The 25,743-nt window shown below is 39.4% G+C and overlaps 1 protein-coding gene across 1 annotated transcript; it reads right to left on the reverse strand.

The window, feature by feature from the left end:
• Positions 1 to 1,237: 1,237 nt before the first annotated feature.
• Positions 1,238 to 24,483, reverse strand: CUNH7orf31 (chromosome unknown C7orf31 homolog). Its single transcript, XM_041411444.1, is given in 11 exon segments — positions 1,238 to 1,342; positions 4,951 to 5,196; positions 5,199 to 5,318; positions 5,524 to 5,683; positions 5,769 to 5,772; positions 7,965 to 8,163; positions 9,276 to 9,295; positions 10,611 to 10,795; positions 20,693 to 20,754; positions 20,757 to 20,871; positions 24,338 to 24,483. Coding segments are annotated over 11 exon segments (1,362 nt in total).
• Between the last annotated feature and the right edge of the window lie 1,260 nt (positions 24,484 to 25,743).

A 25,743-nucleotide genomic window follows, 5' to 3' on the forward strand; every position in this document is an offset into this window, starting at 1 on the left:
AGTTCTTTCTGCTGTTCCTGTGTTTTTGGAAAGTGGGTTTTGTGAAACTGTGAAAGCAACTACTTGGCACTAAGGGACATAAGAATGTCTCTTTAAGTGCCAAGTGATGAGAATTGCCTGGCCAGGATGTTGTAGGTTCCACTTAGGCACAGGGTGAGGCAATGCTGCTCAGCGTCGCAATGAGCTGTAAAAGAAATTTCAGGAGGCAGAGGGAGAGACAGCCAATCCAGCCAGAGTAGAAAGCAAGTGGGGCAGCTGGAAGATTGCCAAGCTTTCCTAGCTGAATCAATTGCACAACCATTATAATACCATGGCTTTCCGAGTGATGAATTTACTGATGAATTTAACAGGTGTGAAAATAGCAAAGGACTTTGACCATCCCTTGATGCTGTGGTTCTAAGCCTCAGGTATAAAGATTTATTCAGCAGCCATTTATTGTGTGATAAAGTGTCCCCATGACTGGGGTAGGTAGAAGTGTCTGTCATTCATCTGGCCTGTGGGGAACTGTGTAGATAAGGAGATCCAGGGTTCAGAGTCACTCTTTGTCACTTAAAACAAGCACAGACCTCAAACTGAGAACATGGACTCAGTACCTGCCTTCACTGTGTGGAGATACCGGGTTGCCCTGCTTGAGCACTTGCCCCAGTTGCTGCCTGCAGACTGATAAATGCCTTCTTATCTGTGGGCTCACAGATAAATAACCTTGAGCCTCAAAATAAGATGTGTGGGATACAACTTCTCTGTAATAAGATGATGGTTTGAGAAAAGTGACACAACATAGACATCTTGTTTGAATGAGTACAGAGTAGTGAGTATAAAACATACCTGCATGAAGTTGGGGTAATTTGCACTGAAGCATGGAATAGCAAGAAAGGACTGAATGCAAGACTTGTCCTAGGGTGGGGCTGCTTCTGGTTTACTATCAGAAAAACAATTCTGAATCCTTATAACCTACTTTCCATAGTGAAAGTAGGTTAAAAAGAGAGGTGATTCAAGATAGCAATTTAGAAAACAAACAAACAAACAAACAAACTTTTTTAGTTCAAGGACAAAATGAATTAAGTTAACCAAGAAGGTCATTCACATTTGAAAGATTGAAGACCCAGCAATTTTCCAGAAGTTCAGCTTTTCTTAAAGACATAACTCTTTCTTTGGAAAAGAACTTAAAAATTAACTTTAGGTCTTCAACAAATGAAAGGTAAATGAAAGGAGATTATTTTACCAAGTCCATTATGTTTTAAACTTTAGAGTTAATCTCATGCTGTTGTGGAGTCTGCCACAGTTTACTGGAAAGCTTAAAATAATAGAGGTGTAATAAATGTCCTTGAACATTGTCTGAAAGTGTGATTGCATTTAACAAGAAACGTGCTACGACAACAGTAATTTCTACTGGCCTCAATTTTAACTTTTGGATGGCAGGTAGTTGGTCCAAACTAAATCAAAGAGATGGGAGAATTACTGGAATATCCTATTTGGAGGGGATGACAATTAGTTACATTAATAACACATTTGCTTTGTGTATCCGTGATCATCTGGGATGTAGTCTTCTGAATAATCCAAGCTGTAGAGTGAGAAGTATCTCTGCAACAGCCGAAATTCAGACATTCTGAAACTAGTCTCCAAAGCACCAACTTAGCCCCAAGAAAAGCTTAAAATTAAGAGTCCTTTTGTAAGGAGATTTGTATGGTTGCGTCTCCTTATGTAATGGTGACGTGCTAATTTAATGTAATCTGCTAAAGCCTATGCAGTTCTTGTGTCTGAGGTATAGGCCAGACAGGAAGAGCTTGCTTGAAATATGAGCATTAGTATGGTCCCAAGAGTCACATGAGAATCTTAAAAATAAAAGCTTTGCTCACCTTAGAATTTTCAAAGGAGAAGCCTTTTATAACATAAATAGAGATAAGGCCATAAACTAGCAAATTTCTCTCCACTCTCTGACAGAAATGGAACTGGTGTGCTTTGACAGGCTTAATTTTTGTAAGTGTAAACCCAGTTCTCTGCAGAGCTACAAGGCCTCTGTGTACAGCACAGGGAGGAGCTGTTGAATGTGAAGCCTGACCAAGTCCCGAGACAACACGTTCATGGATTGTCTTCTTTATAGTCTTCTTCATTGAGAGGAAGTCACTCCTGCATGTGGTGGAACACGTGGGGTGTTTCTGTCAGTGGACAGGTGGGTTTCCTCCCTGTAAGGATCTTATGCTTGTTTTGCTGCCTGTTGTGTCAAGTTTTCATGAGTTTGGTCACCAAGTAATCACCTGGCTGGTAGTTTTAGAATCAGATTTTAATAGCCCAGCTTCATTGCTTCTTTTTACATCAGACTTCTTCAGGTATCTGTCAAGTGTTCTATCAGACCAGATTAGGGGTTTAGTGCTGTTTCTGACAGTGATGAATGCTGGCTGTTTTGCAGTCACAAAAAACTACCCAGGATGAGTTTATAATCCTAAGGCATGGACTTTCAGAGCTCTGAGAACACTTAATCCAAACTGCTAGTGTGGAAGATGTTTTTCTTATGCTGTTAGGACATGTCTCTAGGGCTTTAAAAAAATTATGTCAATCTTTTTGCCTTCATCATATTCCCAGACTTTTTTGCTTTTTGTTACTTAGGAAGTGTGCTGAACAAAACTAAATGCAAGATATCCAAATAACACAATATTTGTCTTTTCTGCTGTCCTGAATTGTACTAGAGGCAGAGCAAAAGGCAGGGGTCTGCATTTGTTTTAAAATAATTGCTCCAGGAGGTAACAACCATCTAAAAACCCATTTATGGCTGAGTTGTCATCAGCAGTTCTTTGCAGTAAGTTTCTTCATACTTCACTTTTAAATTTAAGCTGTAATTATGCTGCTCAGTTATTTTTGTACTGTCCTCTAGATGCTCTCCTGTACTCTCCTTGTGTCCTAATAAATGCATAAATCACCTCTGTTTTAACAACTAAAAATCTCATTGTTTCTGAAATGTGTGAAAGTGAGATAGAAGGTGAGTATCCTGTCCTAACAGACAATAAGGTCTCTGACTCCTGTCATGTCATTTTAGTTGTATCCTTTTGGTAGCCTTGGAGCCCTTTGTACTCAGAATACTTGCCCCGAAAATAGTGCACTGCTGGGGCACTCTGTCCTGGCTAACCTTCTGAAGATCTCACACATGAATAAAGTCATAAGTGATTTGTGCTGTGATTCTTTGCTAGTATCTCTTTTTTGTAAGGGAAAATTCAGTTGATAAGGACTAGCTGGAAACAAGGTTCTGTCTGAGCTTGTATTCAGGATATGATCCTGCCAGTCTCCTGAACTCTGGTGAGGGAAATATATCTGATTCCTTAATGGGACAGCTTAGAAGAATGCAATGAAAAAAATTCTCAATGAAAAACACAATGGTATTTTCCTCCCTCTTCCGCTTCTCTCTAGGGAACGACTGAATAATCTCATTTATTTAAGAGTTAAAAGAACCCCTAATGAATGTCTGTGTGCTGTTTCTGCTTCTTTAATCCCCACTTGGCTGCAAGCTTCTTAAGATATGTATTGAATCAACATGAGCTGGTCCTGAAACAGCTGTTCCAATATTATGTTCCTGAAATCTGTTTAGTAGCATCATAAATCTGTCAGCACACAGAAGATAGCAATTTAAGTGTATTCTTGCATGCTGTTATGAGATAGCTTTCCACAAAAGTTTCCTTTGCTGTTTTCTTATTTTCAAAAATCTTCACAAAAAATATTCAAGATATTTACATATATTGTATTTGGGGACTGTTTTGTTTAGTTGATTTTTGTTCACACTTCTCAGGAATCTAGAACAGCTCTATGACCACAACATGACAGCAGGGCTGTTCTTTCCTTATATCTTAGTATTATTTTTTTTATAACTGCCACATTAATGCTCATTATTAATCTCTGGCTACTATATTTATCACTTTCAGCCATTTAGGCCTGACTCCTAATAAGAGATTACATGTTTTTGGTAGCTTTCCTGCTTCGACCTAAAGGTTCTTCAAATCCCTGGCGGGACTATTAAATCCCATTCTCCCTCTACCAGACTTCCCTTCAGTGTATATGTCCTTTCCTTCGAATTCTCTGAAACATTCCTGTCTCAGACAGTGAGTGAAAAAGGAGAGAGAAGAGCCACAAGCCACAATAGTCTGACACAGGAATGTGTGTTTGGAGGGGCCAATGAGTGAAAAAGGAGAGAGAAGAGTCTGAAACACAAGCCACAATAGTCTGACACAGGAATGTGTGTTTGGAGGGGCCAGTCAGCCTTAGAGCGTGGAGACTTGGAGAATGTGCTGTGCACAAAGAGACACCAGTGGCTCATAAGAGTCATGTTTGTCCCCGTGTGTGCGCAGCAGTGCTGTCTTCATTGGCATTTGACCCCCTCCAGAGTAGCAGAAGATCCTTTTAACATGGAAGTTTGGTGTTTGGGAGGGCCTGCAAAGGGCCTTATTGGGGCCGTAACGCTGGTGCCCAGCTGTTGTTGGCAATTTCATCATGGTTCCTTTCATAAATGGAGGCAAGCCTCTTTTCTGATCCTCTCCTCAGCTATTCCTGAAGCTTCCTGCTGTGAACATTAAAAATCATCTTGTCATACCCACCCTAAGCTTATTCTCAGTCATACTGCAATACTCATTTATTAATCCATTTGGCCTTTAATGAACCAACTCTTTCCAAACCAGTGTTTACCCCACTGATGTGTTTATCTAGAATAGTCATGTTTTCACAGATTCTAGCTCAAGCTCTTCTAGTGGTCTCAAATAGTCTGCACATGTCCTGGGCTACTCTAATTGCTCTTCTCTTTACTGTTTGTATTTATTATGGTTCTCTGGGAAAGGCCAGACAATTTATGTTGAAGTTCTTTTTATTTGTTCCTCCATTTTTAAAAAAAATGTGTCAGTTAAAGAAATAAAAAAATCATTGAAACCATAGTTCTTGTGTCTCTTTCAGTAGTGTTTTCTGAGGATAGTGAGGATTTTTTTCCTCTCCTTTTACGGAATCATATAAATGTTTTTGTGCTGCTGTCATAGAGAAGGAATGTTGCAGCTCCGTAGGAACTGTCTGGATCTGAGGAACATCACAGCTGGGGATCCATTCAGGCAGTGTTATCTCTCTTGGCCCATCCTCAGGTTTCTATACAGGCAGACATGTTTCTTGATGGCAAAGTCTGTGCAACAAAATTCCACTTTCTTCATGCTTGACATCCAGTGGAAGCTTGGCTTATTTAGGCTACCTGGGTTTTCCAATATTGTATGGTCCAAATATCTGGGCTTGAAGTCTTCGTAGGAAAGTGCAAATTTTGGAAGGGGTTCAAATTTGGGCCTTCCTGAAAGATGCCACCTCTACAGTGCTTCTTTTTTCAACATGTCAGTGATTTTCAGAAGATTGTTTATTGTGGGGCTTGAATCAAGATAAGGAACTTTCTGGTAGCATGTCTAAGACAGAGTGTCCTGCTCTTGGCTCACATCCCATTTTGGTCTGTGCTTTCTGTCACTTTGCACTGCTGACCTTGGCTGGCTGCTCTTTTTATTTCACTCAGCATTGTGCCTTAGTAGCTGGTGACAACAGTGGGAATGCTGAGTACTGGTGAAGGCATCTGAAGGAGTACTGTTTTTGCAGAATTGATTCATGGGGATGTTCACCTTGAAGTAAGCATGCAGTGCACTCTTCAGGAGGTGTCACTTGTGACAGACCAGCAGAAATCTTTCTGTATGGAGAAAGTAGCAGGATTTATACTGCCATCTATGTCTCTTAGCAGGGACTGCTTATTTTAGCAGACCATTGACCCTGACTGCCCTGAAAAGGCACAGTTAGAGGTCACTCAGTTAAGAGAAACTGCCCAGACCTTCACTATTGCCCCAGTCATATAGGGTGCTCAGGGTCACTCTTTATGATTTGGAGAATTAAATATTCTGTTCCACTCTGGTGCGTAAGATTTAAATGGGTATAGATGTCTTGTGCTTTTTTCTTTCTTCTATAAGCATCTGTCTTCTCATATGAGTGATAGTATAAACGGTGACTTGAATTAATGTGTTTTTAACTTCTTTTAGGAACAGTTGCATGTGGTTTTTAGGATGCCCACCTGCATGTGACTGTTTTAGCTTTCTCAGCCACGGTTTGATCCACTGCTCACATACTGTTAACCTTTATGAATCTTTTGCATTGTTGAGGCTTTAGATGCTGGTGCAGAGGCAAAGGAACTGTTCAAACGTAAAGTACATGTGAGTCCCTTAGCCAAAGAATAAACTTCAGCAGTTACTGTGCTGAACATTCTCAGTGTTTGATATTCAGCATATGTATGCTGTAAGTTCAGGTAAATCACCATGGCCCAGGATAGGCCTCTGCCAATCTCACTTTGGAAGCCAGAGGGCAATAAAACTGCTCAGTTTTGAATTATGTAAGGTGCTGGTCTGGATTTTCATTTCCGGAGACAAACTGGTGAAAGTGCTCTTTGAAGTGCTCATAATCATAAAGCAAACAATTTTTTTTTTCTTCATTACACTGAAAAAAAAAAAGGTTATTCCATTTCAGATACAGAGATTCAATTATCAGAAATTTGTAAATATGTCAGAAAATGTAAAATGTAAATCAGAAGGGATTTTGTTACTTGGATTTGTTTTAATGCAATAGAAGAAAAGCAGAACAATTTGGGGTGTTCTTATCCAGGGCCATTTGGGACTACTACTAAGAAAATGACAGCATCTTATTTAGTTGCCCTGCTTTTTGAAATCCATGCAGTTTGAATCTGGAAGTGTGTTCTGGTTTAGTCATGCTAGGACAAAGTGCTAGAAAGCCAGCAGAGCAGGAATGTGTTCCTTCTGTTTTACCTGCAGAATTGCTTAGTCAGTTACAATTGCTTAGAGTTGCAATCAATCAGAGCTGTGTATATAAAGCCATCACAAGTAATGATGCATTAGCAAAACACAACTCTCAATCTGATTTGCTCTGCTTATATGCCACATTATGCTCTGCTTGCATGAGTAGCATTTAATGCAGATAATATCTTTTCAGTTTTATACAGGTTGCAGAGAATATAAAAAGTGTTGAAGACAACAAAGTTGTCTTTGGACAAGTTTTTCAATATAGTTTTTTACACCCTTCAGAGTAAATCTGGGTATTAAAATAGAATTTGCTAGTGTTATTGATGCACCCTGGAGGAAGAAAGGCAAATCACTCATGTAAATGGAGGAGTATAAATCATAGAAACTCTGCCAAACTTTGGTGTGGTTAGTAAGGAAGCAGTAGTCTGCAATGGTAATAAGTCACTTATCAAACACATAGTGCAATAAGGACAGTAAATTGGTGAGTTCAGTCAGACTGTGCTGATTGTCCCCATTCACATGACAGCTGCCAACTCATTTTATGGACACTGTTACACATACTGCTCAAGGCTAAAGGTCTTTTGAATTTCTGTTGTGTGTTGGTGCCAACTTAAAATGGTAAGACAAAAGTAAGCAGATAATCACAGTAACTGCCCCTTCTGCAAACCCCAAAGAAGCTATTAATCCATTCTGTCAACCTGCTGTGTCAGGACTAATTTAGTATTCTGAACTCTTGCCTCTGCTTTAGAGTGAGCTCTGCCCTGTGCTTCAGTATTGTCAAGAGAGGGCTTAATTCTGCCAGCTGATTCTGATAATACTCTTGCCAGTATTACTTGTGGTGGAAGTGTGAGATTCTTAGTAAATCCAGTATTTATTAGTTCTGTGTCTTCACCTTGTTCTCCAGTCAATCTATAAACTGCGTTTATGTAAAGGCAATATATTGGAACTCTTCCTAAACAGAGAAATGTTTTATTGTCACACATTTTTATGGGTTACGAAAATCAGGACTAATCCACAATCCCCCTAAAAAACCTCAAATAATTTACAGTTTATGTGTCCTTTGTTACTAAATGACAAAAAATCAGTGTCTTTGAGTAATTTAGGGGCTAACAATTTGTGGTCTCACATTGCTATCCCAACTAAATTAATTTAATAAAAATTGCTCACCTGTGAAGACCTGACTGTGTGTTGTGATCGCCAGAGCCCTTTCAGTGTTTTGTAGCATGTTGGTTATTCTTGGAGAAAAGTTACATTTGAGCTCCTTAAAATGGAGATCTATTTGAGCTTTTAAAATGGAGCTGGGTACCACTGTCTTTGGTGGATTTGAAAAATATATTTGACCATTTTCTTCAACAAATTTGGAAAGCTGAAGGATAAGAAACAGGTAAGGTATAAAACAAATATGTGTGTTGTATGGGGAAGACTATTTTAAAGACTTGAAATAACATGTGGTCACCCTGCTCTCCCTCAGTTATCTGTTTTGCAAATGCTAATAAAATTTAAGTCTGGTGGGAAAATATATTTGTTGCAGTGTTAGTACTCAAGTGGAAGTTTCAACAGGAATGTACTTATGCTGAACTTGGGTCAAATAACTTGGAATCAAGTTCTCATGGTAGTCACATATGGTTGGGAAAAGCTATGTAAGCTTTCTTTTGTAGTAGTCACAGTTATAAACTGCCTTAAAATGAAGTGCCGCTTATTGTTTCCATTGCCACATCTGTAAACAGTGTGTCTGCATTGATCAGAATGACAGACGGATCTGCATTTTTAGCTGTAGATGAATGCTCACTATAAAGACAGCTCTGATGGTAGGAGAGGTGCTTTCTGTGAGCTGCTGCTAATGTCTCTTTTGCCTTTGGAAACTAGTCATCTTCACTCTTTTGGTACAAAATCAGCAGGATTAGACCAGATCAGCTGTTTTATCAGCATCAGTTAACCCAGTGATGTGTGATAAAGTCTTAGTGGCGGTATTATACGTGGTCATCTGCACCACTAGATCTGGAAATCTACTTGTCTCAGGCAAAGAGGTGGTGACAAGCAGCTGAGAGCTCAATTTTGTACCAGAAAATACTGCCTTTGCAGAAGGCCATCTTCCCATTGCCAATTGCAGGAGCTCTGGGTTGATTCACACACCAGCAGGGAAGGTTCTTATTTCGTTTTCTGTGCACGATTTTTACAAACAGGAACAGCAGACTCTAAAGCTTAATGAATTGTGAAGCTCGTTCTGAACTCCTAATGTCACCATGAGGAATAACTAAGTTTTTCTAGATGTCTTTTAAAAATGAAAGTGCAGTGGAATTAGTTTCAAACCCAGTCACCACTTTTTCTCTCTCCAGTCTTTCTGCCTCTTGTTTCCTTATTTACCTCACAATGATGCTGCCAGCATTAATTACATAACAGACATTGTGAGTTTTGTAAAGGAGAGATGTGGAAAAGACACAAAGCTTTTAAGCACGTCTTTCTATTAGTAAAAGTTACCCGACTGTAGTCTGGGTTATCTGTATTTAACCAGGGATTCTCCTTCAGCCATGAGAGCTGGAGTGTCCCAATCTCCAAGAAAGTCAACACATATGGAGGGAACAGCAAATGAAATGAAAGTATTTCCTGAGTGCCCATAGTGACTGTCCCTTTAGCTGATAATTTTGAACCTGTTAAACATTGCTAGATTGAAATAGGTTTTGGTCTCTGATGATCCTCCTGTTGTGCAAAAATAGGCTTTGTAAGTCCACCTCCACACATGATTAGTGTTTCTTAAATTGACTGGTGACTACTCCTAGCATTACATAATCTGTGGAAGGATTTTGGTTTTGGATGGACAAATACTTCACTAAAATACTCATGTACCTAATTATAAAAATAACAGTACAGTATTGTACTGATGACTGGGAATGGCAGCTAATTAATGCAAATTGACCTCCCACTTAACATTATCAGCTTTTACTTGGCTGAAAAGCTTCTTATCCACACCAGCATGTGCTTTGTCTCTTTCAAGCAGTTACTGCCAAACCTTTCCTGACAAGCACTGCCATGGAACAAATTCCCCCTAACTCTGTGCGGTCAGCAGCTGCCAAGTGCTTCTCATCAGTTCACGCAGGTGGTCTTTGAAGTCTTCTGAAACAAAGTATCTGTCAGTTAAGAACAATAATTTCATGCCCTTTTCCTCCAATATTTGATGTAAAACACTCTCAGGGTAAGATGCTGCTGGGGTTAAAAACAAAGAGCTCATGATGGCTTACATAGTTTTCTGCAAATAATGAATGTCTAGGGTTTCATCTCAGACTTCATAGGGGATAGGAAGAATTGTTTTTTCTCTCAGAATCTTGTTCTACTATTTGTGTAGTGATAAAATGTTTTAAATCATTCAGCTCTTATTCCATGGGTATGTCTGTTGATCCCTGTGCAGGTGGCGGGCATGACTTTGGCTCAAAAATGCTACCTTTGGATCCCACTGATGATTTTTTTATTATTTTTCTTTTCCTGTTTTGAACTGTGGAGAATTAGTTGTCTGGCAGAAGACACCAGACACAGTAAGTGATCCATCATGCTTTTGTGGGGGATGGCATCTATGCTAATAGCTCTGTTGGCTTCTGAGGCTACAAGGGGGCCACAAATTGCTTTTATTCTTAGTGCTGAGACATCCTCCATGAGACTGCAACTATCAGCACATACAGCTTTATTTTAAGCTAAAGTGCTTACCTTGATCACTGGTGTAGTCTGATTCTGTTAAACTTCAGCAGAAAAGAGTCACAGATGTCATAGTGTTTTTAGGTAAGTTTCAAGAATAAAGGGTGAACCAGTGGAGTTCTCTCTTACCTCTGGTCTTCCTCAGAACAGCCATGTCAAAAGTCTTGCTAGAGATAGTGGGATGGAAAGGTTGATGACTGCTTGAATTGATCCCAGTGTCTCAACCCTCAGGTGATCTGAAGTTTGGGAACATGGTGTACCTAGAAATGTGCGTAGGGTAGGGGTGAGAGGAGGAAAATGGCAGGCACAATGATCTTGGGTTGGTTTAAGTTGTCAGGAAGAAGGACAGAAAGAAAGAAAATTTCCTTATTTCACATTTCACTGAGTTTTAGATTAAGTATAACACTTTGCAAGAACAGGGAGAAATGTGAGAATCAAAAAGGTGATATCTTAGTTTTTTAATCCCCTTTTGCTTGCACCCTGCAAGAATTCCCAATGATGCTGCCCTTGCAGCTTTTTTACATGATCAATCATACTGATTCTCATTTACTTTATGTGGCTTAAGGGAATTTAAAATTCTTGCACAGCTCCAATTAATAGTAACTGAGTTTGTGCTTGTGTAATCAAAATTTGTCTCTAAGATGGCATTTATTTCTGTAAGGAAGGAGGATAAAGCTAAACTGGAGATTTTATGGGATACTGAGAACTGGCATTTCATGAAGTGCCCATGTTCCTGTGGCTGGTTTTTTCAGCTATAAATTTTTAATGATAGAGTAATTTAAGACTTAATAAAATCAAGAGAATAATGAAATCTGAGGAAAACGAAAGCAGCGGTTTATTCCAGTAAGAAAGACTAGCCTGTTAAATGAATCCCTGTTGGGATTCATTCATGACATAAATAGGGCAGGAGATCTTTCTCCTTTTCAATGCCTTTATTAAAGAGATTCAGCTCAGGTGGGGAGAAATCGACGGGTCGCGCCCACGCCGCCGCTGTCCCCAAGAGTGGCACGGAGGAGGAGGGTGATGCAGCTCTGTCCGCTGGTCTGCAGGCAGAGCTGGGGACTGCGTCCTCACGGGAGATTCGCAGATTCCTGCTTTTCAGTCCAACACTCCGGGTCCCCTCCTTAGTGAACATCCTTTGAGGTCAGGGTGTGAAGAAAAAAGGATCCAAGCAGGCACTGGACTTCACGCCCATCCTTAGACATCACCTAGGGTCCCCTAATTCTATATTGGTTCGTTGTTTTTAGGGGTTTTCCTAGAAAACGGGAAAATTTTGGAGCAGTGCATTCCTCATCTGCATACGAGGTCTCAGGCCACTCCCGTTCTCCTGGGCTGCCGTGTCCAGGTGTAGCTCCGGGGCAAGCATTGGGAGGACAATGGCTAAATCACCAACCATTGACGGGCAATTAAAGAAGAACTCTTAACAATGAAGCTAATTTAACAGCAACTGGTCCAACCGGTTTTAGTTCTGTAACCTTAAACAAAAATAGGTAACTTTTTATTCATAACAATTTACCTTTATCACCACTGCATCCAGCAACTTGCTGAGAGCAAACACCTTCCCCCAGCTGCTGTGTAAAGCAAAGTCACAGTCTCGTACAGGAGCCAGATTAATTTGGTTCCTGGAGCTGTGTCATGACATAACGAGATCTTACCAAGCTGGGCTTTTCTGAGGCTTCTCTCTCATAAATCTGCTTTTTGACAGAGAAGTTGTTCTTTATAGTTGCTCTCAGACACTAATTCACATTAGGTAAAGAGGCCATGAACAACACAGCCGAGAAAACCCAATTAGCCCATAGGCAAGTCAGCAAGATCAGTATTTGTTAGGAGAGTGTGTGTGCTAAGTAAACACTGCTAATCTTCTAAACCTAATCATTGGATGCTTTGTTCAATAGAGACATTTTTGTGCCTCATAGTGTTGCTGCTGCTTATTGCCAAGGAACCTGCACTGTGCAATTATGATTGTGAGAAGAACAAGTTGCCCTTTTATTTAATTAAGGAAAGGTAAGATACAGGTGAAATGTACCTAGGCAAAGTGTCTGGTGGTTTGGGAAGTCATAATATCATGGCTATATTAGGGAAGAAATGTAAAAGCTTAGGTGAAGTGACCCACTCTCATTTGCATGTCCCACACTTTATCTGAATCAGTGCAGTCAATATACATTAGGGACAAATCAATGTGTAAGCAGTGCAGGCAGTGTTCTTACTGATGCCACTCATTACATGAGGAATGTTTTGTGTTGCCAGGTGCCAAAGACTGAAAAGACATCATGTGATGTGTGGAATGTCTTTTTAAAACAGAGTGAAGGAAAAAAAAAATCTATCTCCTTAGACTTTTGTGTAATAAGCTCTATATTAGTTTACAATGGTATGTATTATTAGTACAAAAAATAAATTAAAAAAAATCCTTTTATCAGTAATGCAAAACAAAAAACATACCCTGTTTATACTTGCAGAGAAATTACCTCTTCATACCATGCTAATACATCATTTATATTTTACCTTGGAGACTTATTTATTTCAAGGCAAGCAAAATAAAACACTAACTTTAAAGGGCAAGAATTTAATCACTAAACCTAGCTAAGAGTCTCTTGGCAATTTTACCAAGTCAGAAAAATATCTACGGTTGAAAAAGTAATTATTTGCTTAATGACTCTTTTTGGTATAATAAAAAATAAATGCCTGAAGTATTACTGTGCTAATCTAAGTAGTTCACCTAGAGATCCAAAATTTTGTGTATTTCATAAGAAAGGCTACTCTACCAGGCCTTGCTTCAAAGGGTCTATATTGTAAATGGGTAGGAGATGTTTCCAGATGAGAGCCCTTTTTAAAGCTTTATTATTTGTACATTGTCACACAATGTTTCTTGTTTCTTCAAAAGCTGTATACCAAAACCTGCATATTGCTAAAATCCCTTATTTTCCTCAGTGAGAAGAGGGATGTCCCAGATTAATTTCCAAACAGGAGGTGATGGTAACTTCTCAGGGCTCCTCCCCTTGCTCACCTTGAGGACGTAGAACTGTTGGGATGTTAATCGGCCCTGCAGGGATTCCATCATTTCAGCCTTAGCAGTTCCTGTGGGAGCTCTCTTGCTCCCATGGCTGGGGTTTGTTCAGTAGCCTGGTTAATGACATGGCTGTGACATGGGAGCTGTACCCAAGCTCTGTCCAAGTCATCTGTGACTCAGGGTGCAGCTGGGCCACTCCATCATTGAATTGGTCTCTATAAAGATAAGTGTTGCAGAGTTACGAAGAGGAAAAAAGTCCCTTCATAAAAAAGAGTTTAAATACAGTGTTTATTTCTTTCCATACTAACAAGGGTGTTTTAAAGTAAACTTCAACTGCCAGATCAATTTTACTCACACATTCTGATATGAAATACAGAAGTCATGCGCTTAATTGTAAAATCTGTGCTGTGTTGTTATGGGACTCACTGCAATCAACATGAGGTGTGAGATCTCACAAATTGCTGTGCCAGCATAACTCATGCTTCAGCTGAGCTGAACAAAAGATCTACTTTTAATGTGTGATGCTACAAAAATAACAGGACTTAAAGTGTTGAATTCAGGCAAGCATTTGTATATTGTTGCATTTATAACAAACTGGGACTCTGATTCAAAGTTCATATCTGTGTTAATAATGGGAAGCCTTTATAGAAATGCCATACTTGCAGACCAGCAATCTCTGAAAGTTTATTCCATGGATAATTCTAGTTGATTTTCCATTTATTTTTACTGTTAGAACTGATGTATACCTACCAGTGCTGTACATATGCAGAATACATCTTATTTATTCAATTCACATTCTATTACAGCTGTATTATTGTAACATAATGTGAATTGAAAAGAAATACTGAGAAGTATTTTCAATTTCCATTTTTTTGTGTTACAGTGTGACTTGCTACATTTTTCACTGCAATAATTGGACATATTGCTGATGCACATACATGTAAATAAGGACAGTCAATATGCTTTGAGCTTTGGCATGGCAGAACTACTTAACTATCATTGTATATCACTTTTCATTTTAACATCTAAACTTAAGACAGCAATAAAATAAGGATGAATGTGCATTTTCATGACTGCTGTGATTTAGAGGTTTCTGAGCTCAGGTTGTAACAGCCAGCAAAGTTTTGCATTTTTAAGGGTAGATGGTAGTTCTGAATATTTGTTATATTTTTAAAACTCTTACTGTTTAATCAAGGCTGAAGCCACCCAGAATGGAAGGCCGAAGAGAAAGAGGAAAGGTAGAGCTTTTTCTGGAAAGTAAGATAACAGCAGTTTTTAAAATTTGGTACTGTTTTCACTGGAGTTCTGTTAGACTTTTGGTGGAGTCTGCCATACAAGGAACAGTTTCTCAGTATTATATCATCTGTCCCTTTATGATCAGACCATAGAGCATATGGACGTTGTCTACTGAAAAGAAATCAAGGCTCACGGTGGAGGGATTTATGCTCCCAGTTTGGAAAGGCCCAGAACAAATCCAGGGAGTTGTGCAGATGAACTCCATTCCATTTCCGTAGCAATGAGTGCACTATGGGCTCTCTTCAAACACTTTTTGATAAAATAGTCATAAATCAAGTTTCACATGAGAGAGAATATCCTTATGGACACTCTGGCTTCTGTGCAGTAGTTCTGCAGCTTCCCTCATGATGGCAGAGCATTAAGTGGAGAGATGCACTTGTTCAGTGATAATAAGAGACACATTGGAAACTCTGTGACCTTCATGAGGGTCTCCCACTTAGTGCCACTTTCCTACTCTCTGACACATGATAGAGGCCTCTAAAGATCTGTTTTTTTTCTCAAGTGTGGTTTTGGCCTGGAAGGGATGCAGCATGGGTATCCTCATGACCTTCACCTTCTTTTCTAGATCAGGCCAGAGAACATTTTGCTTCTCTTTCCTGTTACTTTCCCATGTATTCTGTAAATTATTAAGAGAGTCAGATGTATCACTCTTGCCAATTTTAGCAGAAAGGAAATTACATCTAGAGAATAAATTGTTTCAAATGTGTAAATTGACTTTCTCTACAGCCTTTTATTCTTGCAAAGGGAGGCAATCACTTATCTTGCCTAACCTTAAATCCTGCAGGAATCTGCAGGTCTGGGAACCACCATGGGTCAAGCAGCTGGGAGACAGCCAGAGGACTGTAAATACTTTGTGTCATGATAAACAGCAAAACTGTATTAAAACCCACAAGGCAAAAAAACTCCAAAACAAAACAAACAAAAAAGCCCCAACAAAACAATTTTCATTCACTGTATGCGGTCACTAAACCTACTGGAAGCCTTATTGGTGTGGCTTGTCCGTGGAAGGACAGCTGCCAATGCTCTAGCCTGATGTGTATGTGTATAACTAAGGCTCTTGGCAGTGGCTGAAAGGTGTTTTTCAACACCTTTCCCAGTTTTTGTGGTCTTGTTTGATGTGAACCTGAGGACTCATTACACCTATAGAAGCAAGGAGGCAACTACTTTTCTCCAGTACCTTTGACTGGAGGTCATGAGTGTGTGACCCCCTGCCAGTGCACTCAGCAAAGCACATCTTCAGCCAGTCAGTGACTGATTCCAGTGTGCAAAACTGCACAAGGATAGATAGTGCTCATCCTCCAGGCAAAGGCATTGTTGGTCCATGAAAGTGTAAAGAGTTATTGCAAATACCTTGTTATTCATTTCCCACAAAAGACAGTAATGGCTCAAAGGAGCCCTCACAGGCTATAAGGTAAATAAACTGAGTGTTAATAGCTCCCAAGCAGGCCTGCTTAGCACCACTCAGAGTGTATTTTTCAGGAAAGGTTCCATGTGGCTGTCACCATTTCATAGTTCCTGATGGCAGGAAGAATATTTGCTCTGAAAGACCTTGGACTACTAATGTGGGAGACTTTTTGTTGTGTTTCACTTTTTGTTTAAAAGGATATATTCTTTCCTTCAGTTTAAAGGTCTTTTAAAGACCAAGAAAATAGGGAAAGAAAATGCTTAAACTAGGAAAAATGAAAATGTTTTTAGATACCCAGCATATTTCAGGTTAAGATGTGAGTGCATAATAACAGAGAAAGCATTTTAATGATCTGTTGGTCAAATATTCAGAGTCCAAGGTTATGTACTTTTCAGCGTGTATGAGGACAGAATTTGACCTACTCTTGTAAAATCTCCTTCCTCCTTATATAGGTGATACAAGGGCACAGTCACAGCAGGCCCTGGTTGCTTCCTGTTAGGGAAGAAAATCCGTAGAAAGGTGCTGTGATCTCTTCCTCAGCCTGTGTACCTGGATAACCCATTCTGGTGAGCAAATGTCATGAGGAATGCACCTCACAGCCCTGTAAAGTTAACTGTGAAATCATCACAGAATTATTCTCATGTTTCTAATATACTTATCAATGCTGATATAAGAGGTTATTTTCTCTTTTTGAAGAATTGACATCTACACTTCAAACTACCTTAATCTAAAATCCTGGTAGTTGATCAAGTGTTTTGCTGGTGCCATCAAGTGGCGTAATGTTGGATTGCAGAAGTCCCACAGCATCCAAATTGACTCAAATACCTCTTGAACAGCACCAATGAGGAAAATAGTCCCTGACAAGTCTCCTTCAAAAATACATATATATAAATATGTATGAGAAAAATGGACTGAAATACATATGGTGTCATGATTACTTCAGTTACTTCAGTTTGATCTGGATTCTAAAAAGTAGAAAGGCTATTTTTTGAGTATTACTAGTTGATAAATATAGGCAACCTATAAAGCAAAATCAGAGATCCTTGTTGAAGAGCTACTTGAAGTGGCACAATGCTGTATTCTGAATTTCTGTGTTTGCTGTCCTTTGTTACTAGCTATTCCCTTTTTACAGAACATGGCCCTTTGATTTCCTATCATAGTTGCACTTCATATCATCAGAGTAGAGTGAATATTCAATTTGCTGCTGTATTCTCTAACTTCACAGTCTGGTTAACTGAAAATTTAAACTTAAAGTTCATCATTCATACACACATCACTTTTTCTTTTTTTGCCACCTGAGTGACATCATAATATTGTTCAGTAGGAAGGCCTCTGTGCAGAAGAAACACATAAATTTATAAAGCTTATGCTCTATTTCCTTATAAAAATCCAAATAAATTGGTATGGTTTTGTCTTGATTTCTCAGGGGACTGCTAATATCAAAACTCATAGATGTTGCCAGTGTAGAAATTATCCTGTGTTTCAAAATCTAAATCATGCAGGGCTGATTTTGAGAAGCACTGAGCACTCATGCCTGACTTTAAGTTCCTGAGAATGCTGAGCATTTCCCCTTGTGAAAGCCTGGCTCTCACACTTCCTTACACTTCCAACAGGAGCTATGGGAATGCCTCATATAAGTAAAGGCTCCAACTTTTTACCTTAAAATGAGTTATTTCTACACTCTGGGGACTGTTTTCAGCTCCTTCTGCCAAGGTGCTCACAGAATCCAGTGAAACTGCATGGTGGTTTTCACTAACAAGAATCTGAAAACAGCTCCACAGCAAAACCCAAAACCAACAACAGAGAGCAAATGAGAGTGTGAAAATGATGGCAGTGCAGGTGGAAAGATCAGCCATAATCAGTAAGATTTTCCTGGGATTAGAAAAAGCCTTACATTTTAATTAATTCTCACTGTGGATACTTCATGAAATTTTATTCACAAATTCTATTATAAGCATATTTAGGCTTCTTATACTTTCCCCACTTAAATTTGTGCCAGTACTATCAGAGGCACAAATGCTAAAATATTTCATTTGAATCTTGCCCACTTCAGCTTTTTACTCTGTAATTATTAGCACTAGACCAAGCTTTTAATTATCTCTAGCCTGGTACATTTGGAGATCAGTGAAACTGATGCTATTTGGGTTGTTGTGGCTCTGTTGCTTGCCTGTTTTCTGTGTTTTACAGAAACTTAGCATGGAGGAAAGGCTACACTCCTTGGCCCCTGAGTAGCACCTTCAGGATTGTGAGTATGCTTTGAGCAGCTCTCCTGCAGTAACATTTTACTGTGAGAGCTGTCCAGAACCACCAGCAAATGGATGTCATTAACATAGGTGCATGAAGTAGCTTGCTAACCTCTTTTTCCTTTCTGACTGCTACATTGGTTTTCTGAGATGGGACACAGAGTTGCTATGACTCATCTACTTTCTCATGAGATATTATGCCTGAGTTGGCCAAAATCTCTCCTGGCTTGCAGTGTGAATGTAGGAATGTAGAGACATAGACTACATGCAGCTTAGGCAATCTCTGCCTTGTGGAATAGGAAAGGTTTGTTTCTGGACCTTTTCTTTTCTCCAGAATGGGATTCACTTTGATTGGTTAGGGGCTCTACCCTAGTGTGCCTTGAACATCCAAGGGATGTTCAAGGGATGAATATGCAATCCAAGGGATTGCATATTCAGAAAAGACAAACACAAGAGCAATGAAAATTCTTGTTTCAAGCTCATTCGGCATTCTTGCATCTGTCCTATCATTGTGGCATCCTAGCACCTTGCCATGATTCTGGGATGGAAGTCCCATCAGCATCATTTAACAAAGGCAAGTGCTGGACTCTCCCCTGGGATGGGGTAACCCTCGTTATATGTACAGATTGGGTGATGAGAGGCTGGAGAGCAGCCCTGGGGAAAGAGATCTGGTGTTTGGGTTGATGGCAGGCTGTAGATGAGTCAACAGCGTGCTCTGGCAGCCAAAAGGGCCAGCTGTACCCTGGGGTGCATCAGCAGAGTGCAGTGAGCCAAGTGACTGGGAGGTGACTAGGAGGTGACTGGGAGGTGACTGTCCTGCTCTGTTTTGCACTGCTGCAGCCTCACCTCCAGCACTCTGAGCTGGTTTGGGTGCCTTAGTGGAAGAAGCACATCGAACTGCTAGAGTGTGTCCAGAGGAGGGGACCATGGTGATGAAAGGTCTCAAGGGCAAGATGTTCAAGGAGCAGCTGAGGTCTGCTCAGCCGGGAGAAGAGAAGGCAGAGGGGTGACCTCCACAAAGTCTACACCTTCCTCAAGGGAGGCAGTGGAGGGAGAGGTGCTGATCTCCTCTCTCTGGTGGCCAGAAATGATAGGATGTGAGAGAATGGCATGAAGGTCCATCAGGGAAAGTTCAGGATGGATATTTGGGAAAGGTTCTCCACTGTGTGGGTGACCAATCAATGGAACAGACACCCCAGGGGAGTGATCATTGCACCAAGTCTGTCAGAGTTCAAGGAGCATCTGGACAATGGTCTTGGCCATGGTTTAGTGTTAGATAGTCATGTGAGGAGCAGGGAGTTGGACTTGGTGATCTGTATGGGTCCCTTCCAAATTGAGATATTCTGTGATCATTTCACGTAACGGTTAGCTCATGATAACAAAGAGGAGAACAAGGACAGGAAGGGAAGTTTCCAGTCTATGAGTCATGTTTTAACTCTTTGACATTCTGGTCTGCATCTTCCATTCCTTTTGTCCAGGAAAGGCTGCAGGACTGAAGGCTATCTTTGGACTTTTCTGAGTCAGCCTTAAGCAGTGTGCTCTGCTTTCAAAGCTTTCCTGTAAGACAATAACGGTGATCTGAATCCTGAATCCCCTATCTTTCAGTTAGCCAGTTTTTTGTTTGATGTTTTTTTTTGCTTGTTTGTTTGTTTGTTTTTGTTTTTTTTTTTTTAATGCTGTCATGAAGAAAAAGAAATCTTGGAACTGGTTTGAACTGGTTTGAGTGGAAGTGGCACCAACTTCAGTATATTTTAAAGAACAAATTGGCTGTGGTTAGAGTCTAGGAAAAGGAGCCCTAATTGCAAAAGCATTCCCCAACAGCTCCTCAGCTGTTGTTCCTAGACATGTCTCTTCTTTTACAACAGCTTTCTGAAAAAGCTGAGCACTGACGTTTCATGTTTATGACTATGGTATTTGGGGATGCGGTAAATTAGGCCAAAAGTGAAATCTTTAAGTTCAGGAAGGATGTTTGGGACAACAGCCAACAGTAAACAGTTATCAAATGATGGGCAAAAAATAAATACAGAAATTTGGAACTTCAAGTGTTTCAGCTAAATATTATGTAGAGATTTGTGAGTACTAATATATTTCCACATTAATATTTAGGGCATTGTGAAAAAAATAAAAGCTTAAAGTCCCCATGCAGATATTTGTACATATCAGTCTAAATTGCCATCTGACAATTTTGCTGCCTGGTGCTTCTCTGGTGAAAGCACTTCACTTAAACATTTTGACTGTGAGAAGTATATGTCTAGTCTACATTGGCTGAGAGTCTTCTCCACTACCATAAGGTGTACATCCATTAACAAATGTATATGGCGATCCTTTTCCCTTGCTCAGTTGTCTTCTGGCAGTACACCTAGAGCAAGTCCTCCATGCTTCTTCTGTGCTCTTCTGGGAAGCTTGCAGCAGTGGAGGAATTTTCTGAGCTCTTTATAGCTGAAAGAAAAAAAACCCCAAAACCAAAATGTCTTTTGATAGCAGCAGCAGTGATGGTCACCTGAAGTCTTTTAAGCAATGACAACTTGGCTCTGTTTTCATGACTGTGACTTGCTCAGCTTATTCTGGCTAATGCCATCAGGGTGAACCGTCACTAGGAGGAGTTAGTACAACAGCAACTGGCAATTGTTTAATGAAGGTTGGGTCAAGTCAATGATGTTTTGATCAGTGAGGGGAAGAAACGAGGCAATAGATGTGTGCAGCATGTGCATCTTGCAGTGTTATTGAGTAACAGCTGCCAGCACATACATACCTGCACTCTCAGTAGCATATGGACAGCAAATAGCAGAGATGGAAGCTTTAGCATCTAATTCCCACTGATTTCAGAATTTGTTATTTATGCCTTTGGAAACTTCCCCCTCCATCTCTAGAGAGGGGTGAGGAATGTTACTGTTTAGTAGCTCTAGTTCAGACTGAAGGAATGCTGTTTTAGGCACTCACATGGATGTGCTAGAGGCTGAGGATACTCTGTACATTTCCATATATTGGTGCCATTTGACATCGAGCAGTTTGATGTGTATGATGAACCAAAATAAGAATCTGATGTGCTATAGAGTATCAGAAAACTTTTCTGTTTCTCAGTTTCTGAAGGAACTCAAGCATTCACTTACAAGTTCTGTCTAAAATTTTGCCCCCAGTCTGAAAGTAGTCAGGCAGATGCCAAGTCACCTGTGTGGCTGTGATGTTTGTATGCATTAGGCCAGTTCTCACTGGAAACATTAATAAACCTTCCTGTTGGCTGCTCTCTATAGGCTGCCAAGCTGCAGAACAACCACTTTACCTTAGACATAAAAGAGAAGCATTGCATACAAAGGTCTGATCATCTATTCTGTTCAAATGGGACTGTGTTAAACTTAAAATATTTACAAGTCTCCTTCTCCCAAAGAAACATTTATAGCCGATGTTGATCCAGTGACATTTGAGATCTCAAGACACGTTAAAAAAGGTCTCAGCCCAGAGATTTTCAAAAAAGGTGAACTTATTTTTAAAGTGTCTATCATAAGCAATCCTTAAGAGCCTCAGCACTGCACACAATGATTTAATAGACACTATTAGGGTTTCTAACTTCCACAATAGTAGATTTATTCTGAATTCTGACAGACAACTTCCAGCTTTCTGGCTCTTTTCTTTTGAGAAAAACCCACACCAGCAAAAATATAATGTTCTGGGATCAGAATATTAGTTTGCTTCTTTGTTATTAAAAACTTACATTTTTCCCTTCAGGTTTGTTTCGTATGTCATGTGGATCTCAAACCAGAGTGTAAGAATACAGTGTCTTAAATTATGAGCTTGTGAAGGCCTCCAGTCATTGTTTTGATCAGTGTATGAAGCCAACACATCTGAGGGTATGTGCTGCCAACAGCTTCCAGCAGGTCTTGGAAGGAGAATTCTTATTCATACTGGCATTTTAATTCAGGACTCTACTTTTGACATGAATCTCCCAAAGGTCTCTGTTTTGCAGTACCTTGGTCTTGGAGTACATGAACTGGGTTCCTTATGGATGTAATTATCTGAAAGCTGTGTTCCAGAAATATACCAGGAGGGTACCACAGCCACAAGTGGACCCTTAATCCAAAGTAAAGAGCATCTGAAATATATTTTCTTGGCACCTCAGATCCTCAGCACTCACTGTTTCACTCTACACATCTTCTCCTGTAGTCCACAATACATGCCAGTGGCATAGTCACTGAGCAACATACAGATTTGGAATTAATTGATTTTTTTTTGGCTTGGGATGGTCTGAATTTGTTTTTATTAAGTGTTTCCCAATAAACATGTAAATAACTATACACATAATCTTAGTATATCAACTCTGAATTTGACTATCTGATGATAGGGTAAAATACATAGGATACCTTCTTTGTATATATATATAGAACGTAGCATTATTCAAATATATATGCATGCTTCTGGTTATTCAGGGTCTAGCTATGCAAATATTGGTAGCAAATGCTCCAGTCCAAGAAAATAATGTAATAAAATTAATGGATTAATTATTTTTAAAAGCTGAGAACAACTGTTCTATTTATTTATTTATCTGGATTTATGTGACTAGGAAAAAATGTAACATTTTAAAAACATATGACATTGTAAAACATGCAGCTGCCTTCTTTCCAGGTATGGTTTGGGGAGTTCATGTGGTGTTTTACAGTAGCAGAAAAATGTAGCTTATGACCTGTGTTACAATACAGATTTTCGTGGTCACAGAGAAAAGAATGTTACAACCATGCTATGTGTATTTAATGTTTGTGTTTCCGAATTGGGTCCAACATAGTTGTCATCTGAAAGGTGCCTTGCTGTTGCATTGCTTAATTTTTCCTTTTTCTGGGTATCCTGTGTAACTAACATGATTCTTTCCTGGATATTCATTAAAACATAAATCAGGTCTATAATTCAGTAAACTTCCAAGCCTATTAATAGTTAAAAGAGTGCAGATGGAAATTCACCAAAATCCTGCAATGCAAGGAATACCACAAAAACTTGCCTCAGGGCAGATATGTAAGTGGGAGGCATCAATACACAGTTTGACAGGCGTGATAATTCAATAATATCAAAGTATTCTGACTGAAATTCAGATGTTGGATAGGAGACATTACAAATAATGAAAGAATTTATCAAGTGTAGTAAACCTGAAGCCTGCCAGAAAGATGGAAACTAGGACCTGATTTTGCTAATAATAGAGACAAAATCTCATATGAAAGAACACTGGAGGACTTGAGGTCCACTCTGGAATGCATTATGTATGGAAAAAATACAAATTTAGGTTAAAAAAAAAAAGTCATGAGTGCCAAGCAGCATGGAAGTTCAGCTTTACAGACCTTTAAAAATTGCAGGAATTCTGCCATATCCTGCCCCCCAGCTATTAGTATAATTGAGCCTGTAAAAAACAGTAAAAACACATTGATTCCTGAAACTTCCTGATTACATACTGATGCTTATGAAAGCTAAATGCAAGCTTAATTTAATTTTAAATTTTAATTTAAAAGTTTATTTTAGTAATTCTAGGTCAAACTGTAATCTAGGAAAAAAAAGAGGTTTAAAACAGGAGTAGATACTGTGATAAATGTTGGTGATTTTATGTGAAATATGCCCATCTTTTCCAAATTAGAAATAAATGCAATATATGTGTTCATTTTATTCTTTATAAAAATTATTTCAGGAGATTTTGAATGCTAAAGCCACTGTGTAATTTATTTTAGCAGTCCTCTTTTCAGCTGTAATGAACATATTTCCTGGGGGACTGACAGACTATTGTGCAAAGTTGAAGATACTCTGTTTCATTAAAGAAAAAAAAAAAAAGTGTCTTATCAGAAAAACATAACCACGAGAAAATGCTTTCAGTAACAGTAAATTGATATCAAATACTTCTAATGGAATAATTTTCCTTTACCGGTTCTGTTCTTACCTGTGTTTTGAGACAGTCGGACAGCAAGGAATTTGAAATGGAGTTAGTACTACATTCAAATTGAAGGTTCTTGATAGGACTTCAGGTTCCTCATTTGCTTGGCAGTGTTGGGGCAGGTTATGCAGTAGCAGGTTATCATGTTTCATATTTCAACTTTTAGGGGAAGATGCAGAATAAAATACCAGATACCAGAGGATTTTTTACTGCATCTGAATACAAAGGAGAAAACAGATGAGTTCTGCCTAATTCTGACAAGTGTCTACAGGAAACAGTGGTTGCTTTTACTACTGCTACTGGTTATTTTTACCAGGTGACAAAATAAAAGAAACATAAAAACAAAGTTAAAAGAAGCAGATTAAAGGGGTGTGATACTATTGCTTTGTATTACTGCTGAACAGAAGCTGGAAATAAGCTTTCAAGTAAGAGCGGAAAGTTTGGACTTGCACAGAAAAGGACTTCTGCACAGAAAGTCTCCCTGGTGAATTCAGTTTCACTGTGAAGCTCCAGTCCCACTCCGAAAAGGACTTTAAACCCATGATACTTTTAATAGAAAATACCTTCTTCCTTAACTGCCATGGTTTTTCTCTCTACATCTGTGCTTAGGGGAAATGATTCAGTCCTCCTTTCACTTGAACAAATTTGTATTTCAATGCTGGTTGATCAGCTGTTTGTGGGGAGAGGAGCTGTACTAGGTCAGTGTAAACCACTGAGCTCTCTAGAACTTCATGCAGGCATTTATATCTAAATAAGTTGCCTCTGCTTTGAGCTGCTCTCTTGTGCAAGACAAAAGCGCCAGGACTTTTACTTTCTATCAGATGAAGCTTTGGTTCAAAGACACAGAGTCTGCTCAAAAAGCCACCATCAGCTTCTTAGACAAAATAGACAAAGAAGCACTACTGCTTCCTTTCCCATCCACCAAGAGCCAGCAGAGCACTCCCTTGTATCTGTGCCTGCTTCTTCTGGGGCAGTCCTGGGGAAGCCCTCAGGAACCTTTGTTCCATGACAAGCACAGTGTGTAATAATGGCTAGATAAGTTCACAAAGGGAAACACTGAATTCACTCTGCTTGCCACACACTGTGACAAGACTCCTTTTGACTAAAAAACAATGGCTCCTCAGGTGAAGAAGACTGAGAGGCCTTTGTTTTGCATCCTTACATTTGAGTTGTGCTTTTAAGGCTTCTGTGTTGCTGTGTACTTAGTGATCTGCTAGCTTTTGGATATGGACCTTGCAATGGGAAGAAGAGTCTAAGAAGAGTCTCAAGGAGAAAGGAGCAATTTATATTCATCTGACTGGTACATTTGCTGTTCTGACTTTGGCAAAGCTTTGACAAAACGGATATTTTAAACAAGTCCTCTTCTTCTCTGGCATATGTTAGTAAAGTGCAAAAGGTTTTGCTTTGCCTTA

The sequence above is a fragment of the Onychostruthus taczanowskii genome, unplaced genomic scaffold (genome assembly GCF_017590055.1).
Source record: "Onychostruthus taczanowskii isolate IOZ18803 unplaced genomic scaffold, ASM1759005v1 scaffold36, whole genome shotgun sequence".
NCBI classification, from domain to species: Eukaryota; Metazoa; Chordata; class Aves; order Passeriformes; family Passeridae; genus Onychostruthus; species Onychostruthus taczanowskii.